At 48.1% G+C, this 20,713-nt stretch overlaps 1 protein-coding gene across 3 annotated transcripts in view; it reads right to left on the bottom strand.

The window, feature by feature from the left end:
- The window catches only part of FAM193A (family with sequence similarity 193 member A), a 91,451-nt gene extending 80,709 nt beyond the window's left edge, over positions 1-10,742 (bottom strand). For all 3 annotated transcript variants that reach the window (XM_066573040.1, XM_066573042.1, XM_066573041.1), the window contains exon 1: positions 10,322-10,742. In XM_066573040.1, coding sequence (XP_066429137.1) covers positions 10,322-10,546 — 225 coding nt within the window. In that variant the 5' untranslated portion in view covers positions 10,547-10,742. The remainder of the gene's footprint in view (positions 1-10,321) is intronic.
- Positions 10,743-20,713: the final 9,971 nt, after the last annotated feature.

Here is a 20,713-nt window from a genome sequence, read left to right as displayed (position 1 = left end):
TGTCCACAACCGTGTTTTCACCACTCATCACGCATGCATTGCACGCAAGATACATGGTGAACAGAGGCATTGGAAGCCAATGGACTTTCCTTATTCTATGCACACCTGCGTGTAGACACTGCATATCAATACACATGAAAAATGAACTCACAGCATGCTCTATTTCTCTGCGTAACATACGCAGCCCTTCTGTGGCCTCTGTGTAATACGTTGTCCATACACAATACAGAGCAAAGAATTTAAAAAAAATTTCAAAACTGCGCATATTCGTGACGTGTGATTTGCGGGCATGTGCAGTGCAATACTCAGCCTATAAGCGGTCTTTCCCAGCGGTGCGTATAGGCTGTAATGTGTAAAACGCATCGGTAAACCCACAGGGTTTCACGCAGACCCCCGTGGGCATGAGCCCTAAGGATATCTCCACTTGCCAGAGGCGGTAGGAAAGAACCTTCAATAAGCCAACAGGAGACCAAGTGGCCCTTCTTTTGCACTGGCTGGGTAGAAGTAGCGCGATTAAACAATGTCCAGCACTCTACAAGGGTTAAACCCAAGGGGCATTCCATACAGCTAAGAGCTAATGGCTACATTGTATTTTATCACAGACACGTTCCGATCCCGTTTCGACCCTCCTGCAACAAGTCACCTGTAAAGTGCTACGCCGACACTATATTTTAGGGATCTGAAATAAACCTTATGATTTTGACGTCCATGGCGTGCCGGACCTTACAGTACTATCAGAAGCTGCCGTTTCTTGAAGCCCAACAGGCCGCCCGTGCGCCCTCTATTACACACTGAAGAACCAACAAGCTGAAAATCTTTCAGCAGCGAGTAAACTGTTCTAATCTGTATATTTCATGTCCTTCGGTGGCATATTCTACGGATATGCCAAGTCTATGCTAACCCAACGTCTTGAAGTTGGCCAAATAAGTTTGGGACAAGAGGAGCTGCGCCTGCAGTCCTGGCCCAGGCTGCTGCACTATGGGCAGAACTGTCTACCGTACTACTGTCCGCAATGACAGTAGGCCTGTCGAACACATGGTCCGTGTTGATACCGAGCAACAAGTACTGCCAACCATCTATTGATGACCTATCTTGGAGGACAGGTCTTCAGCAGTAAAGTCCCAGAACACCCCTTTAAAGTCTGTCATGTTATATTTGTCCCATTAGCACAGTAGACCTACGCATGCGCGCCTTAATTAGAAATGCAGCGGTACCTTTATTTTTTCTGCAGATATCGGCACTGAAGTTGGTCCTGCACCACATGCTAATTAGCGGTGGACCATCAGATGGGCGCCCACCTCTGCAAGCGGTTCCTGCTTCATCTCTGCCTCTGGAGCTCAAACGCAACACCTTTTTTGCTGAATGAAGTCTCAGCTGTGCCCCCTGGAGATGTCATGCATTCCACCTTATGTGCCCGAGCCGCACTGAGGGATCGGGTGGATGCACTCTGATTCCAGTTTCAGGCAGGAACGGCATCATGCACCCGATCCCTCAGTGTGGCGGAACGTATAACATCTGCAGTAGGAAGAGCTGGAGATGTCATTTAGCAAAGAAGGGGGTTTGTTTCAGTTAAAGAGGCAGGAAGGAAAGGAGCCCGGGCGGCTTGCAGAGGTAGATCGCCCATCAGACAGTCCACAGCTAATTTGCAAATAGTGCTTGGAGAACGTTTGTGGAGATATTTCAAAACAGGAGCCTCAATTTAAAAAAAAAAATAAAGGTACTGCTGGATTCTTCGTTCAGACACACATATTTGGGTATATTGCACTAAAAGGACAAAAATAATATTTAAAAAAAAGTTTCAGACTTACTTTAATACGATTGTCCGGGGTAGCGCATTCCAGAGCATAGTGCAGCTCCGCAAAAAAACTTTGAGATGTAAATGGGAGGCTTAGGAGGAACTAAAGCCCCTTTTACACGACCCGACAGCCATCCCAACGATAATCACCCCCTGCGCTTTTACACAGCAGGTCAGAGATCGTTCTGGCCGGCCCCCGTCACGCACAGTCAGCAGTCAGTCATTCAGAGCTGGAACAATGCAGCACTAGATTGACGATTTTTAGTTGGGCATGAAAGATCTGATCCGCGATTTATTGCTGATGGTTTTTTTCACTGCGTGCGTTTACACTGCAGAATTATCCTGCAATTATCCCGCTCGATCTAACAAGCGATTTGTACAATAATCTTCCCGTGTTAAAGGGCCCTAAATGTAAGGTCACTAGCAGAGCACAGCGCACAGGCAGGGTGGTAAACAGACGAGGGAGGGAGGTGCAGCACTCTGGAGAGATTCATGGAGGGGAGTGATGTGTCTAAGCAAGACTATTCCCAAAGTTTATCACTTGTTACTAGGAGGGACAGACTACACAGCTAAAGGGTGTGAGAGTAAAAATAAAAATATATAAAAAATAAAAACACACTATTAGGCTAATTCACATGGGCGAGTACATTATCGGACTGATATAGCGCTCGCCATTTAATTTTCCAGCAGATGCGAGACTTTTTTTGTCAAAACCGCCTCGCAACACTTTGGTGAAGTAGGGATCCTCCACCGTGGCTGACAGCCAGGGAAACCTCACATTGCACCACACGCACCTAGCACATGGCGCAATGCTGCCACCAGCCCCATTTGGGAGACTGGGGGATGCAATGTGAGAGCACACCCAAACATGGCATCCCAGGGTGATGCAGGGTGGGAAAAAAAAGGCGCTCACATGTATGACCGCATTAAAAAAATTAAATTAAAAATTGTTGTTCATATTTGTGCATCTTGCGCGATTTTCTCATCCGTGTGAAGCCAGCCTCAGGCTGCTTTTACACAGGTATTACTACAAAAAAAAAAAACCTGATCTTAACCACAGCGTTTTTAACGCATACCATCATTGCAATGGGTGATGAGGAGAGTTTAAGAAAAACAAAAAATTACAGCTAAATACGCAAAAATAGAGCAAAAAACGTTAGGCAAAGAAGAAAAAAAAACGCTAGTCTGAAACGGCCGATTCAAGTCAATGGAGTTTTACAGCATTTTTTTTATTGGGCGTTTCAAACGCTGTGCTAAATGCCAGTGAGAGTGGCCTTAGGGGACTGCTTTTTAAGGCCCATTTACACGCAAAGATAATTGTTCATAAGATTGGATTTGAGCGATTGTTTTGCCAAAACTGTTAATGGGCACTGATGTCCATTATCAGCTTATCACCTTCATTTGCATGTAAATGAGTCTCCAGAGCTGTATACGCAGAGCAGCAGCATTCCATTACTTTGTTCTGCCAGGGGACTGCAAGCTGAATACAATGTAATCAGTGCTCCTGTGGAGAATACAGCACCATGGACAGCAAACAGCATGTGGCCTGTGTTCTCTTCTCTCCATGGGAATGATGGATTTTATGCTCACCTAAACAATGTCTTTTGAGCAATAATCATGGCATGTAAATGGGCCTTTAAGCAATTGTATAGTAGATCTATAAATAATGCTAAACTGTAACTTCACCTTCCACTCTTGAACACTGATGGTATATGGATGGCATACTTGACCGATGTCTGACTATTGCAGACCCCTGGAAGGAAGGGGTTGCAGTGCTAGTATAAAGTGCTGCCATCCCTCCAGATGCTTTGTGCATTGCTACACGGCCCATACAAGAGCTTTATATACAGTGCTGCATCTAAGCGCCCAACAATCACATACTGATAGCATATTGACAAGATATACTAACATGGACAGCGGCAAAATCATCTCAACAAAATAAATAAATGTAGGGCAGACGACCGCCAACGAAACACGGCTACAGAGGGATCAATACAGCCAGCCCCGGGGCGCGGCAGCACAGGACCACACCGGGTCTAAACATGGACAGTCTGTGACCAACTAGTGACAGATCAGGGAACCGGGTGACAGGAGGACCAGAAATACCGGTACCAGGAGCATGCAGCCCTGCCAGTACACAGTCCTGGCACGTGGGCAAGGGCAACACTAACCAAAACACTGCAGAAATAAAGTATGCAACGCCATCATAGGGCAGTGTGTCGGCCCTCCGTGCCACCCCTTTACATACAGCAATGTGATGAGTAGCTTTGTACCTCCCATGCAGTCTATGTGATCGCCGCTCGCCATCTACTTTTCTAATGGACTTTTAAACGCTGCAGCAGAAATTGTTTGCAGCAAGAAATATTTCAGCAGTGCTGGGACTTGTAGTGCAACTCTATTATTGCTCTGCCTCTGACACAACAAAAACGTTAGAAAATAATCAACTTTACAGTTTTGGCTACAAATCCATCATTATTACCTGCCTGCAGTTCACACAAGGGGGATTTGCCGCAGAAATTCCATCCGGACTTTCACTGCGGCAAATCTGCCTGTAGCCGCTAATCCCGGGGTTGGCTAGCCATATGGACGAGATTTCTCAGAAATCTCATCCACACGGGACGGCGAATCCGTAGCAGCAAAGCCGGCGCTGATTTGCTGGCCGCAGCATGTCCATTCTTTTTTTTTTCCGTTACGGCTGTATTCTCCTCTATGGGAGCGCCGGCCGCAACGGAAAAGCGTGTGGCCAAGCCGCTCCAAATCCTGCGGCTAAGTGCCACGGGTTTTGAAGCAGCGCTTTCCCAGCAGAAATCTCGCGATTTTCCGCTGCGGCCAAACCGCGAGATCTTCACCGGGAATACGCCGTGTGGAAACTCAGCCTAAGGCCTCATGTCCACGGGGAAAATCAGATCCGCTGCAGATTTGCAACGCGGATTTGGGCTGCGGATGCACTGTAATTGTCTTTTATTTTTCATGGGGGAGATCAATTGAGCTATGTGCTCTATGAGCTCCCGCACGCGTGATCCGCACCTAAATGGAGCATGTCCATTTTTTTTCATGCTCCAGAAATTTTTAAATTCACTTTTATTGACCATCCACAGGTATTTATCTACCCGCGGGTGGTCAATGCATTCCTATGGGGCGCGGATCCGCGTGCGGGAAAAACGCTCCGGATTTTAATTCTTAATTTGCCTGTGGACATGAGGCTTAGGCTGGACTCACACGACCGTATGGTAAAATGCTACGTATAAAGTGCATCCTTTTTCCCGGCGTGTGAAGCTGCGTACAACTGCGGTTATGACCGCGTATGCCTGCGCATGACAGCATCTCTCACGCACGCTGCCATGCACTGGCTTCCAGGGTTTTGGGTTTTTTTCCCCCAAACTTTAACTCATGTTTCTATGTAAAATGCATTAAAAATTTTTTTTTTTTAAATCACTGTACATATGCAATGTAATTACATATGTACAGCGTTAACACTCAGAGAATGGGTCTCTACTGCACCTAATACGCGGTAAAATAAAATAATGTTGCATATTACAGACAATGAATAGACGCTAGTGTGATTGGATCAATGTAAACCCATGTGGTTTCATTTTCTCCGTTCACTGCGTAAAAATTAGACAGCTTATTCGCTGGCCGTTCAGTAATTACTCGCTGGTACAGCGAACGGAGCGATCTTGTAAAAAAAAGTTGTGTCCTTAAACTCCACGCCGGGGCGAACTGTGTTTTTGTTGGCGAACAATTTCTTGGTCCGTCTAAGAGCGCCCTTACACGTCTCCGCAGTTAGCAATCTTTTGCATTCTTAGGGCGCATGCACGCCTGCGCCGGAGGATCAATACTGTGCGTCTGGCACAAAATCCCAGACAAAGGCTGGCTGCACACGGGCGAGTCAGATTCCACATGCGGAATCCAACCCTGTTCCCAGCCGGGACCGGCACGTACCTGCCTTTCTTTCATCTTCTGTACTGTGTATGGTCCGCACAGCGAGTGGCCGGATATGCGCAGTATACTTTTTAAACCTCTGCTTTCCTTTTCCTGTCCTTCCTGCATTTTAAATTGCGGATGGGCCGCGGATCAGACGGCTTCCATCGACTTCACTGGAAGCCATCCACGCAAAAATAGAATATGCTGCGATTTTTTCTCCATGAGTGGAACAAAAAATAAATAAATAAAAATTCACAATTAATTTCCGCTTATGGAAAGTAAAGTATTTTTCAATAGCATGTGTAGGCGTACAAAAAAAAAAAAAGAGCAGCATGCTGCACTATTTTATGAAAATGCCGGTGGGAATGTGAGAAGCCAGATGAACCCCATTATAGCCAATAGCAGCTGTTTACGTCCGGAACGTGCCAGATCCGAGCAGAAATAGATTAGAACTGAACAAATGTGAATGGGTTCTTCCCCTTCAGACTACACATTGGGGCCGTTTGTAGTCTGTAACCATGGAGACATGCAGATTTTTAAGGGAACGTTCGCACGTAGCGGAAATGCTGCAGATATTTACAAGAGGAAAATTCTGCAGAAAAATCTGTGGCATTTCCAAATCAAAAAAGTAACATCCTCGCCATTGGTGCAAATCTGGACTTGAAATCAGCTGTAAACCCGCAGCCGACTTTGGCCTACCTTTCATCACCCCTTGCAATCACCCAGCAACAGCTACTAAGCGCCACGACCATCAGTCAGGTGATGCTGAATTGGGAGCATCACCCAACTGGCGGTCACAGTACTTAGTAGTAGCGGTCGCCGGGCGAGGGCTGCTCCATGCATTCCCGTGAGGGCGGGTGCCAATGTGAGGTGAGAGGAACGTCAGGCTGAAACCAGTTGTGGATCCTCCGCTGATCTTGAAATCAGCAGTAACGGTGCAGATTGTGACTTTCTTTGATTCAGAAATGCTGCAGTTTTTACCGTGAACAGTCTGCAGCACATCCGCTACCTGAGAACAGATCCCCGTACCCTGCAGGTGAGGTCAGCCATCTGTACATATAGCTGAATCCCTGTATTAGGCCTCCTTCTCACAGGCTTTTTTTTTATCGCGTATAGGCCGCCTGCACACGGGCGGAAATCCTGCGGCGGTATTTCCCGCGGGATTTCCGCTACTGAAAGTTTGCATAGGAGTGCATTACAATACGCACTCCTATGCAGACGGCCGCGGTTTGGCCGCGTGACATCTCGCGCGGCAAACAAACCGCGGCATGTCCTATTTTTGTGCAGGGCTCCCACTCACCCGGCCGCGGGCTGCGTGGCAGCCGGCACATGAAAGAGCCGGGGCCGCCAGGCGCGGGTGAGTACGCGCTCGTCTCTGCAGGCTCTCGGGTCGGGTCCCGCGGCGAGAATTCTCGCTGCTGGATCCGACCCGCTCGTCTGCAGGCGGCCTTAATGGGCGTTTTTAATGCTCACTAAAAATGCAGCACAAGGTCTCCATTCATTTAAGGCATTGACGTTCGTTTTTGACGCCCCTGCATCGCCCATTGCAATTAATGGGGTTGCGTTAAAAATGCTGTAAAACACTGTTCAGCATTTTTAACGCTGCTATGTGACCCTCGGAGCGCAGGACCCGTTTTTAACGGGACAGTCAAATATCGCATACAGTGCGATGTGATCCTTCAGACTGAAATCAATGGGAAACACCTGCTGATCCTCCGAATCGCGTGGATCAAACGCTGGAGGATCAGAATTTGAGTAAAATGATAAGAGGCGTTTTTGCATAAAAACGCCTCGCATCTGCAAAGGGGGGGGGGGGAGAAAAAGAAAACACACACCACATGTTGACAAGCGGCCCAATAACGCGCTCACCCGTGCGAATGTAGCTCAGAGGCTGAAACCCGGCATAGCCCAAGGCAGAATTCACGCACCGCAGGACTGCGGAAATACATGTGAGTGAGGTTTTAAAATCCACATCCATGTGTGGTGAAAATTAATCTACAAGGAATGGGGGCCGGCGCGCCAATGTTGTTGCGGGTAGGCGGCAGATTTTCACTGTGGATTCCACCTTTTACAAATCACAAGGTAAGGCCGCCTGCGCACGACGTGTGAATTTCCGCTGCGGAAGACCTGCGATTCATTGTGGAAATTATTTTAAAAAGCTTGCAGACGATCGCGGATTCAAGAGTTTTTCTACATGGATGCAAAGCATGCTGGGAGGAGGGGAAAATTTTTTTTTTTAAAAGCCCAGTGGTGCCTTCCCCTGCCTCGTCTCCCAGCAACCTGAGAAGTATCCGCCTACAAATCACAACATAATTGCGGATCAAACTCTTCCATAGAAATCAGTGAAGTCCGTCCGCGCAAAATCCGTGCTAAAAAACGGAGCATGCGACGATTTATTTTCTGCTCACGGAATCCACAATCCAAATCCGCATGCGTGTATGGAGATCTGGAGGCTCATGCTTTCCTATGGGGGACTTTAACAGCGGACCGTCCGCAATTCAGGTCCGTCCGTGTGCAGGGGGCCTAAAATCGGCATGCAGCAGATGTGAATTGGCAGTGAAATCCACAATTGTAGGGGGGCAGCACAGGTACTCGACCTACGGCCCCTCAGAGCCGAGGAGCTTGTTACAAAGTATCAAGTCCTACACAGATCAGCAGCTCCTGTCCTGAGCCCCACACTGATACATTATAACGAACCCTCAGCTGTATAAGCCAGCCCAGACCAGGAGAGGTTTCTGCCTCCGAATGTTTCCAGTCACTGACAGATGGAAGTGGAATTGAAACAAAGTATAGTGTAGAGTTGTACAAGTCCGCCCTGATCTTGGGGCTCCGTCACAGGATGCCACGGTGCCGCTCACACATACTGCGCCAAATACGCACACAATAAAGATCACAGGCATGCTCCATCTTGGCACGTATTACACCTAAACGCCAATATAGTGCATGGCGATTAATGCCGCACAGGGTGATGCCACTCTTACAGCGGGGTATATCTTGGGGGCATGTGACATCTAGTAGTACCCTGGGCACAGTGCCCCAATGATGCCCTCAACCGGGAAACCGTATGGCACCACCTTACTTTACTAAAAAGTGATTAAAATAAAACACTGAAGAAGGCGACAGGAGCCAAAACAACATGAAGTGGTAGAGGACATCTTCAGGTGTTTAAAGGGAAACCGGCAGCAGGTTCCGACTCAAACCGCCTCCAGCGCTGGAACAGTAAAGGAACGCTGCACCGAAGACGCATCTTCTGCGGCTGCTAAAGCATCACACCTGATGAAGCGCTTTGGGGTACAATCTACAGCGTCAAAACCGGCACCAAAACCCATCATACGCTGCACATGCAGACAGAGCCGTACGGGCGTAGTCTGCCCCGCAGGATCCTCGCCGCTCAGCTGATAGAGCGCCCGCTGTCCTTGCCGCTACATACAGGGTACAGAGCAGAAGCTGCTGCTCCAACCGCTGTGTAGTGGCTGGCACTTGTAACTGCAGGAGCAGTAGTCATTACAATCAATGGGCCCTGCACCTACACAGAGGTCAGAGCAGCAGCTCCTGCTCTGTACCCCAACTATTGGGTGACAGCGGGCACCCAGTCAGCTGATCTGCCAGGATACTGAGGATTGGTCATCAATGGTATTTACCTGCAAACCCCCTTAGACCGCACACTGTGCCAAACATGGCAGCCCAGGGCTATCTGCTATGCCACACACAAGCAGGATAGCTTCCGGGGCAAAAAACACAAACCGCGACCCTTTTGTGTACATTTAAGGAATTCTCTGGTTGCCAGAAAAAAAAAAAATTTAATTGCAAATCTGTGCCAACAGAAGTATCTGCGCTCGCCCTCAGCTCTGCCACTCCGCCGCCTTCCCAGTCTTTGTTTAGGGACTGACACCTCATCCTCCTGGCATCATGGCTCGCAGCATCTAAGTGGTGATGCCAGGAGAACAGCACCGGACTGCTGTGGCCTCTGATTGGCTGCAGTGGTCAGGTGGCATCGTTCCTAAATGCACACAGGGCTGCAGCGCTGGAGGGGAAAGGATGGGTAACTTCCGTTAGGCCGGGCTCAGACGGGCACAATTTGCTGCACGCAGTGATATTTACGTACTTGCTGCGTGCCAACAATCGCTGCGCACCATCTTGGCGTGTATGCAATACGCGCCAAGATAGCGCAATTCATGTGAGCAGCGAGAGATTGGTACAGTATACTCCGCTCGGAAGTACGCGATACAACACGGGCTTATGTGCAGCAATACTTTAGAAAGCAGCAGATGCCCGTATGACCTGGTAGTCCCACGCCCGCCACGGTAAAGGGATGACGGCGGGCGCCAAGTACCCTAATGCTCCATAAACAGCACGGTTACCACGACAACTGCCTCAGCATCACATGCAGATTCCTCTGGGAAGAGCCTATATTGTACCCTCCATGCCAGGCACAACACCTGGGTGGCACCACAGCATGCAGCTCTGAGCATGGACTGGCACATGTGCAGCCACACAGCAGCGCCCCCTGGTATGCCAGCAGGGTAAGCACTGGCTGCAGGTGCCCACAGGCAGCAGTGCCATCCGGAGGGTCAGGGGCCGGGCACCGCAGCTGGCACTCACCTCAGTCCCGGGCGGGGTGCTGGAGCCGGGCATGAGGCCTCCCGCTCCCGCAGCGCTGCCCGCTCCTCCGGCGCTCCCTCCGCCCGCCGCGCCGTGCTGTCCCCGCAGTGCTGCCGCCTTCACGTCCCCGGCTGCACTGCTGTTGCTGCCGCTACTGCTGCTGCTGCCTCCGCCCCGCTTGTTCTTCCTCCGCTTCGCCCCTCTCTTGGCGTCGGCCGGGCTCATGTCTGAGCTATAACACCGCCTGCTCTACCGAGAGCCGCACACCGGGGATATACCGAAGGGAAGGGGCCGGGGCGCGGAGATATCCGCAACGATATCACACAGGGCTGCGGAGAAAGCGAACAACCGACCACAGCGGAGCCAAGCTAGACTCCAATATGGCGGACTACAAGGAGGAAAGCTATTCCCGTCTTACGCACAGACGTCACCACGTAATCCGACGTCAACGTGCTGCTAGCTTCTGAGGACTCTTTGCTGCCACCTTCAGGAAGTGAGCGGCTAAAGATTCTGGGAAGGTTTGAAAAGCCGCAGTATACGTCTGAGTGGACTACCAATCCCACAATGCAGTGCGCCTGAAATACAGTGAGAAGTTACTACAATAAATGCTGAGAGGAAGAAACGCAGGCATGCCGGGAGTTGTAGTTCACAAACTGTTAGGGATGTGTCAGTAAGAAAAAAAACGACAAGGTGTTCCAAGTTATAATAAGGAGATTTATAATAAAGAGTAAAATGGTTTGATTTTAATGTGTTAACATAAATACATGACACTTATGGCAGGGGGTGTATATCTCTTCCCGATCTCCAGGCAGAAAAAAATAAAATCACATTTAAGCTGGTTACAGTGTATTTTTTTTTTGCAAAAATGCCTCATTTTTGGCACTTTTGCATCAAAATTAAGTAATGTCTAGATGTTACAGGAGGTCCATAATAAAACATCAAAATCCAAACAAATGTTTTCTAAAGTTTTTTTCCCCTCTTTTGCTGATTTTTTTTTTGTCCATGGAGGTTTTTGTTTTTTTTTTCAAAATTGCAAATGCACTGGCTCTGCCATTTTTCCTGAAGTTTTCTCAAAGGGATTTCTATAAGGGCTATTTCAGAAGACCGTATATCGGCTCGGCGTGAAAACCGAGCCGATATACGGTCGTCTAAATAAGCTCTCAGAACGCAACAGTAAAACCTATGCCCAAGAATGTCACCCAAAAAAAACCCAAAAATACAGGAATGATCAAAAAATGCGTTTTCTGGCAATTAAAAAAAAATAAAAATTAAAAAAGACAGTGGGAACGAAGTCCTTGAGTGGTTTCACATGCACTGTTTTGCATTAAAATACTTTTTCTTTTGCTGCTTTTTCACCCAGTGGTCTTTTTGATTTTAGATGCAGTACAAAAAAGTGAAGTTTTTTCTGTAGTGTTTTTCTTCTCTCTATCTTGCAGGCGCAGCCTTCTCTGAGCTTCGCCTTTATTCAGCTTGTGTTCCGTTTTTTTTCCCCATAACCATCCATTTTTTTATCCCTCTATTAAAAAAAAACCTCGATGCATATGCGTTTTGCCTTTTTTGTTGCATTTTGTGGTGTTTTTTCATATTAGAATTAATTTGATTTCTAGGGTATATATAACCCTGAACATTTATAATGCAAAATGTGGAAAATTGCAAGTGTTTTCCGTTATTTTCAATGGGAAACGTCACATCGTATTCGCGTACACTGCGCGCAGCATGCAATGTGTCTGACAGTTCCATTGAAAACAATAAGCGATGCGTTCTGAGGGACGCGAACAAATAAAAAATACTGAGATTTTTTTACCTTGCAGCATCGCTATGAGGGGGGAAAAAAAATTGCTCATGTGTATAACTTTATTCCAAAAAATGGAGTTCATATTCGCGTGAGTTTTGTGCGCCTCGCAACACACAAAACTCGCGTCAGCTTCGCACTCATATGAATGTAGCCTAACACGTAAAATAAAAAAAACTGGCATTTTTGCACGTATTTCTTTTTACCAAAATCACTCTAAAAAAAAGCTGTGTGTGAGCAAAGCCTCGAACAATTATTAGAACATGTGGCATCTTGTGATTGTAAACAGCGGACCCCTTAGGCTGCGTTCACACGGGGCGGAAATCTTGCGAAAATCTCAATGAAATCTCGTGGAATGTCCGCAGTGGGACCGCATGGAAATTTCGTGATATTTCCACGGCGGAAATTTGACGTGGGATTTGATGCGGTTTTATTCCGCTGCGGAAATCTCTGTCTTTGAAGAGAAGCGAGATGGCAGCGAAACGGCGCTAAAATTGACGAGCCGCAGATTTGAATTGACGTGCCCGGACTGTCGGCTGCATGGGAACGAGATTTTTGCAAAAATTGTCCACTTTGCTGGTTAGTCTCGGTTTTAAGAATGCAGCGGAATTTCCGTGAGGAGAGTCTGTGCGGAAATTCTGCGGCAAATCCACACCATGTGAACTTAGCGTTAACAGGTGTGATAAAGAACTTCTAGATGGCCATGATGACTGGAGAAAGGTTCTGGCGGGGTCATGCTGCTGAAAACAGGGGTCTTCACTAAGAAAAAAGTGCTCCTTCTTGGTCTTGGGGCCTCCCTCCTCAGTGTAACCCCATATGTAGCTTTATAGCTGCAGTAGTCCTAACAGCCCCCAAATAGTCTAACTGTTAGGGGCCATTCAGACGCCCTTCTACAAGGTGAGCCACGGAAAAGTAGGCCGGCGGACACATTTTTATGAAAACTGCCTGAAAGAAAATTTGTCCTTGATGCTCTTAGCAACCAATCACAGCACAGCTTTCATTTTACCTCAGCAGTATTAGAAATGAAAGCTGCGCTGTGATTGGTTGCTATGGGCAACAGACTGATTTTCTTTATTAGGAGTGGCCCACCCTGTATTGGGGCCGTGTGCTGATGCTGTCCGTATATTCCACGAATAGTACATGACCCCATAATGGCTTCTGAAGTTATTTAGACAAACATTATTTCTCATTCACTTATGGCCGGCGTGAAAGAAACCACTGCGGTCCTGTTCTTATCCGGTTTTACAGACAAGAACACGCCGCCGGTAAATATCGGACAGCCCACACCGGTGTCTGTAAGGTTGGCCACCCGGCCATTAACTCACCGGCCGCCTGCACACGAGTGGGTCAGATTCCGCATGCGGGAGCCGCAGTGGAATACTGCCCTGTGCCCGGCCGGCGACCGTGCGTATCTGTCATTTCTCTCTTTTCTCTGTACTGCAGATGGTCGCGGCGAGCCATCTTCGGATACGTGCTGTACAGATTTTTTTACAAATCTTTATTTTATTTTTTTTTGCGCAGAATCCGCGACCTGTCCGCAATGTCAATTGTAGATGGTCCGCGGGTCAGACGACTTCCATTGACTTCAATGGAAGCCGTCCGTGTGGACACCGCACGAGAATAGAGCTTGCTGGGATTTTTTTCCTTCCCTCACAGAAATCGCAATTCCATAACATCCAAATTTTCCATTCCATGCTATGAACGGTATTTGCTGTGGATTCCGCAATGCAAATCCGTTCGTCTGCAGGCGGCCTACTGCCCATATTAATGGCTGAAAAATAAATGTCAGCTGAGCGGGCAGGCATCAAGCCCGCGCCATCTAGCATGCCACTCACTCCGAATACCTTCTGCTTGGCCAACGCTGTTGTAAACAGACGCTGTGACCCCTGACCTCTCCTCCCAGCGTCTCCATCTTGTATGCAGACACTGGGAGGAAAGGTCAGCGGTCACAGCCTCTGATTACAACAGTGGGGGCCGTAGACAGAGTGTGTGACATACTGGATGGTGCTGGGTCGCTTCACCCCCGCAGGTTGATGGTGGGTAGGGCACAAGGAGGCAGCCCTATTACTATTGGGGGACACTACCGGGGGCACTATTACTATTGGAGCTACTACTAGGGGAAGAAAAAAACATACGCCATGAAAAGTCCCACCCACAAACCACACCCCCTTTAATAATGGCCGGTATATCTTTGTGACAACCCCGTGTGCTGTCTGATGCGAGTTGCGACTAAGTTTTTCGAGCGCAACGCCAATACAGCCATATAAATACAGCGTTAGGCCGGATTCACACGAGCTTATGTGTATTTGCGCGCATAAGCATAATGTTTTTGCCGAACAATGGATGCTTTTTTGCATGCACATTGGCGTATTTTACTGTACGTTTTCCGCGTGCATGGGCATGTGCATTTGCACGTGGCAAAAATATACACAATGCTTGAAATAGCTGATTACTCAAATGAGTTCCAGATGTGTTCTGTTTTCTACACAATTACGCAGTGTTTCACGCATCTCCTAGGATTTTTTGCGCACATTTGCACATCCCCATTGACTTCTATGGGGACTTTTGGTGCGCAAATGCACAGGAAAATAGAGCATGCTACGTTTGTTTGTTTTTTCGCGTGACCGAAATGCGTAGGAAGATACGCACATGAACAAACCTATTGAAATCAATGTGTTCTATTCATTGCATATTGTGCGTGCAAATTATTGATGCGCGATGTGAAGCTGGCCAGATAGGCAAGTAGAGCTTCATTAGCCACCTTGTAACATTTGACGGCAAGAACAGCAAGGCATGCAGAGCTCTTTTTGTGGTCAATACGATGGCCATCATAACGGAACCGCAACTTACTCCATTGTTAGTAAATGGCCCTATTGGGCACCGTTGCTATCCGTCAGTTCTACCTGTTGCTATAGACAATCTGGATGGCAACCATACGCCCACAACTATGGCGGCGCCCCAGATCAGACACTTGTCCCCTAGATTCCTTCGGCTGCCTTGTCATGACAAGTTACATCCCTTGCTCCCATCACTAGGCCCATTTATTATTCCAGACTCTTGGAAAGCTGGGTAACAACTTTTTAACCCTTTCCAATCCACTTTCTGACGTCTTCCTACATTCTGATTGAAGCTTGTACAGCTCCAATGCCAGAAGACGTCCAACAGGGTATTCTTACCGTCTATTGGCAACCAGTCTGCTGTCGGAGCCTCTCTGGCGCACACACACTGGCTTCAGCCAGTAGATGGCACCATTGTGTAACAGCAAAAGAGAAAGCCTTTTAGGAAACACTGAATCCAAAATTGGATTGGAAAGGGTTAATAGTGACAGAAATGCCCGTTAATTTCCTGTTCATCCCGAAGAATAATGAAGACGATGTCTTCCAGCTCGCCAGCAGGCTGTGCTGCCGCATTCGTGTATCTCTCTGATGCTGAACATCTGCAGTAAAGCCCAGCGGAGGCCCGCCAGCTCCTCGGGGGGTATTATTACCGGTAAGCTACAGGTGGAGTCATTATCCCAATAACTCTGCCGGAGCCAGCTGTGTCTGGAAGTCACCGCATCCCATAATGAGAAGCTTTAGGTAAATTGCTCCATCGGGAACCATTATCTAACGCTGGCCTCCCGGTCACCAATGTGTAGGCACCGCAGCGGATCCCTGCCTACAAGTGGGGAGGATTGTTTATGACCCCAAACCGCTATGAGAGGTTGGAAAATATATAGAAATGTCGATCAAGTTCTACCAGGAAGAAGATAAAATGAAATCCATAAAAAGGCGGAAAAACCAGGTAAGCTGAGGCCCAGTTTGAATTCCAAGGGGAAGAAATTTTTAGGTTGGATTCGCAGGGGCGTATTTGCGCACGCAGTCCACAGAGAATAGAACCCATTGATTTCAATGAGTTAATTTTCATTATCTTCTTTTGTGCATGCATTTCGCGCATGCGCAAAAAAAATGTAGCATGCTCAACTTTTGACTCCATAGACGTCTAGTAGGGGATGCGCAAGTAAGCAAGAAGGTGTGCAACAAGCGGGAAACTCAGCGGGAAAAATAACACATCTGGAACTTTTTGGGCTCAATAGCCATTTAAATCAGGGTCTGATTGTGCCCTACGGACGAGGGCGATGTCGGGCTGTGAAACTTGGTCCAATTTTGGGCTCGTGAATGTGCGATGTACCCACGGATGCATGGTGTTTTTCAGGCAAAAATGCATTGCATCGGTGAAGTTCCGGTCCTTTCGTGCATGTTTCACCCGCAACAAAGGATGGGAAGTGTTTCCCATTGATCTCAATGAGAAACCTCGCATCCCACGGCATGCGAGAGCCATACAAGGCATTAAAGTTCCCATTGAAATGAATGGTCGATTCGGTCCAAAGAACGCAAAAGTTAGAAAATGCCACGATTTTTTCTAGTACTACATCGCTCATTTATATGACTCCATTCAAAAGAATGGGGTTCGTATACGTGCAAGATTTTTGCATTGCGAGACCGTCTTAAACTGTCCTTGCATGCAGAAGAAGTCCAGTAAAATACGCCGATACACGCGCAAAAAATACTTATTAAGGGTGTGGGCAGACGAGCGCATAAACGGCGCGTTTTTGCGACCAAACGTATATACGTGACCATCTGAGGCAATGGTTTCGAATGTATTCGTTCACATGGGCGATTTTACGGCGCGTAAAAACGGCAATTCGAAAAAAAACGGAACATATGCGACCGAAATACGCACCAACGCATAATCGATCGCCGAAAAGACCGTTTGCAAAGTAGGAACAAACGAAAATACGCTTTCGAGCTCTGGTCGTGATCGGTGAAAAACGATCGCTCGGGCGATTATACGTTGCGCTCGTGCGAACGTAAATACGCCTACGCTCGTCTGCCCGCACCCTTATAGCGCAAATATGTTGCGCTGATTCACGTGCAATTGTGCATACACCTGTGTAAAGCCGCTCTTCCCGACCCACTGATGGGTTTCACACTGAAATAATGTTCAATAAGGCCGGCTTCACATGGACGTATGCGCAATTGCACATTCCTTAGCTTGAACGTGGCTTGTTAGTGTGCGGGTTATTTTTTTCTTGGCATAAATCACTGCACTTTTGCTGCACACAGGACAAGCAGAAGATTTCACAGGAGCGATATAAAGAGAGGTGATATAGCAATAGATCAATAAAAAAATGGTTATATTAGAAACGTGATGCCCTAATTCAACCATCCAATAGAAAAGTGCAGAGGATTGTAAAGTAAGGTTTGTTTCCACCTATAATTGCAGATGGGATGCTATGCGGATCGCCTTTAGGATGCATTGGCTGATATTAATGACTGACCCAGTCCTGGCTTAACATGTCTCCAATGCCCCATTTATGACTGCATGGAGATGCAGAAATCTTAAAGACATTTTGGTAAAAGGCAGCTTTGTACCTCCGATTCAAGATTTCTTTGGTATAAGTAAGGGGTCTTGTTATGCTGCAGTTGTGGGACCACTGTGTCTTCCTGCTGAGTGAAACCACCCTGCAGGATGGATAGATGACTCAGAGACGGAAACCACGCAAAAGCTGGAACTCTGCGCAAAGGACAAGGATGGACCTGACCCTGAACTAAAATGGGCTAAATGTCCCTTACCTGGAGATACCCCTGAAGGAGAGGTCCAGGTTGCCTTTCCTATCCCTGACTCCTAGCCTTCCCTACTTAACTGGTGAAGACAGGAACCCAGAGTTAGTTGCGCCAAGCAGATATGGAGTGAGGAGTGAACATCAGGTAGGAGCAGGACACAGGCCTATACAGAGGTGATGGACACAGGGGATAAACAGCAAACAAGCTGCAGGGGGATCGGCAGCAGAACACACAGAAAGCTGGATTCACACAAGGATAGAATACCATCCAGCATAAACACACAAAGAACTGGATGCAGAAAGGATAGCTGCAGCAGCTCACATGTAGTCATGCAAGGAAATACACCAAGCCCCCTGGGAAAGGTCTGGGAAGGTTAAATAGGAGGATCACTGCAAATCACCTCCAGCTGGATGGAGAAGCCAGACACAGTAACCCTGCGGATGCTGGAACAATCAGTAGCAGACTCGGGAAGCAGGACGATGCCCATGTCTGCCAGACCTAAGAGTCCTTTTAGACGAACAGATTTATCGTTTGAAAAAGCAAACAACGTCATCATTACCACATTTGCTCATTGCACTCTGTTTAGACAGGCAGATACATCGTTGATTCGTTCAAACGTGAAATCGTTTAAAATTGTTCAGTCTTTCACATTCGCTGTATAAGTGACTGAGAGGGACTGAACGAGTGCTGGTTAACCCAAAAGATAAGTGAACGAGCAAACGATGATGTTAATGCCGGCATAAAATGAATGACAAGCGAATGTTTTATCATTTGTTGTTCCGACGTTGGCTGCATTTAGTCTAAACAATTATTGTTCACTTTGGCTCGTATGAACTATTTTTGAACGATAATCGTTCCCTCTAAAAGCACCTTAGGGTAAAACAGGACTGTTTCCCAGGTGTAAAATGTATTGCGGGTGGCAATGTGTTAAAAGCCAATGAATTTGTGGAGAACATACCTGATTAGACAATTAATCACATGCATCACAGATATGGTGGTATATTATGGGACCTGCCCGTGCAATGAAGTATATGTAGGGCGCACCACGCACCACTAGGGGACTAGAAAACATGTCGGGGATATTGTTGCAGTGAAACAGGAGGATGATAATGAGAGTCTTAAACTGATCCCTAGGCACCTTAAGGTACATTATAATTGTGTCCTGCAGGGTGTTATGGTCAGGGCCATTGATCCTGTATGTTGTGGTGTCAGAAGGGGAGATGCAAAGCAGATGTTATCTAAATTGGAGTGTAATTGGATTGTTACTGCAGGCTCTATGGCCCCTTTTGGTTTAAATGAACAGTTAAGTTTCATCCCATTTGGGGGCGTGGCCAGGCAATGGGAGAGTGAGGGCGCACGGCATTTAGCTCCGCAGCCGCTGCCATACAGATAGCCGGATACCAGAAGCCAAACCTCGGCAAAATGCTTAGAAAAGCAGGGAAGAAGAGGGGAGAACCTCCGACAGCCGCCGGGACCCAGATGAAGCGTTACCTGCACGGAGCGGGCGCCGCTGCCCGAGCCGGAACGGAGAAGTCCCCAGCAAACATGGCGCCGGGAGCGCACGTGGAGCAGGCACTCCGGAGCGGAGGAGAGGCGGGGAGCCAGCGCACACAGGAGTTCCCAGGCTCCGCTAATAAGGTCAGTGCAGGGGACAAGGAGCGGAGTCCAGGGGAAGCACCAGACCTTCCCCCCGCACTAACAGGCAGCACAGCCAGCAGAAACCCCGGTGTGAGCCCAGACAAGCCCTGCAGCAGTGGAGGAGAAGCTGATCAGGGCAGGCAGGAAGACGCCATGCAGCAAATGTACTGCACCCCCATGGGCCCCAGGTGCACCCTAAGCAAAGGGAGCTTAACTTCCCCACACCACAATGCAGCACCCCCTAAGGAAGATTTGAACCACAGATCCCCCTCCCAGGCCACAATGACCTCGCAGTGCGAAAGCGGAACGCCAGAACGCGAGCGCCCAGAACCGCCTTTAGATGTCACCCAGACCCTGCAGGCACTATGGGTCATGGTCCGCGCCCTACCAACCAAAACGGACCTAGAGTCACACCTCCAACGCCTAGAAGAGAAGCACGAACGGGCCATTTCAGCAGTTAATCAGACCGTACAGACCTTGTCGGACCGGGTCACCGCCCTGGAACAGGCTCCGAACGAATCCTCTGTGGACTTTCAACAACTTAGCATCACGGTGGAAAAGCAGCAAAAACAGCTGAGAGATTTAACTTTTCATCTTGATGACATAGAGAACAGAGGAAGACGCAACAATCTAAAGCTAAGAGGCATTCCCGAGAGCGTACCAACAGAGGCATTACGCGAGTACGTGACGATCATCTTCAACAAACTGCTGCAACGTCCCCAAGATAGGCCTATAGAAATGGACAGAGTCCACCGCCTGCATGGCGGGAGAACACGGAACCCAAACATCCCGAGGGACGTTATATGCCGCGTCCATTTCTATAGACAGAAAGAAGAGATTCAGCGACTCGCCTGGGAACGGGGCCCAGTAAACTTCGATGGGGCGGAAATTACAATCCTACCGGATGTCTCAAGACTGACCCTCAACTGCCGGAGGCTCATCCGCCCGCTACTGGAGGCCGCCCGAGGAGCAGATGCGACATACAGGTGGGGGCATCCTTTTCATCTGGTTCTTCGCAGGCATGGCCGCCTCTTTACAGTCAGATCCCCTGCGGACCTTGAGGGGGCGTTCGCCTTCCTAGAAGTGCCAGCGTTTCAGGTCCCGGACTGGACCGCCCCGATGGACTTTGCTCCTACAAACGACTGACTTCCAGGACTCCGCTGACCCCCAAGGCTCCAAGACTGGTGAGTTCGCTGGCACGAGACCAGTTGTGAGGGTATATATATATTGCCATATGTGTTTTTTATGCTTTTATACCTATATGCAAGTTTTATTCAATTCCAAATGAGAAAAAACTTAAATGTCGCCTTAAATCAGATATGCCAAGGTTTTGCAAGAAGATGTTCTAGAAGTTCA

Source organism: Eleutherodactylus coqui, chromosome 7 (assembly GCF_035609145.1).
Source record: "Eleutherodactylus coqui strain aEleCoq1 chromosome 7, aEleCoq1.hap1, whole genome shotgun sequence".
NCBI lineage: Eukaryota > Metazoa > Chordata > Amphibia > Anura > Eleutherodactylidae > Eleutherodactylus > Eleutherodactylus coqui.
Note: the sequence above shows the minus strand (reverse complement) of the source record. Positions and strands in the feature narration are given on the sequence as shown.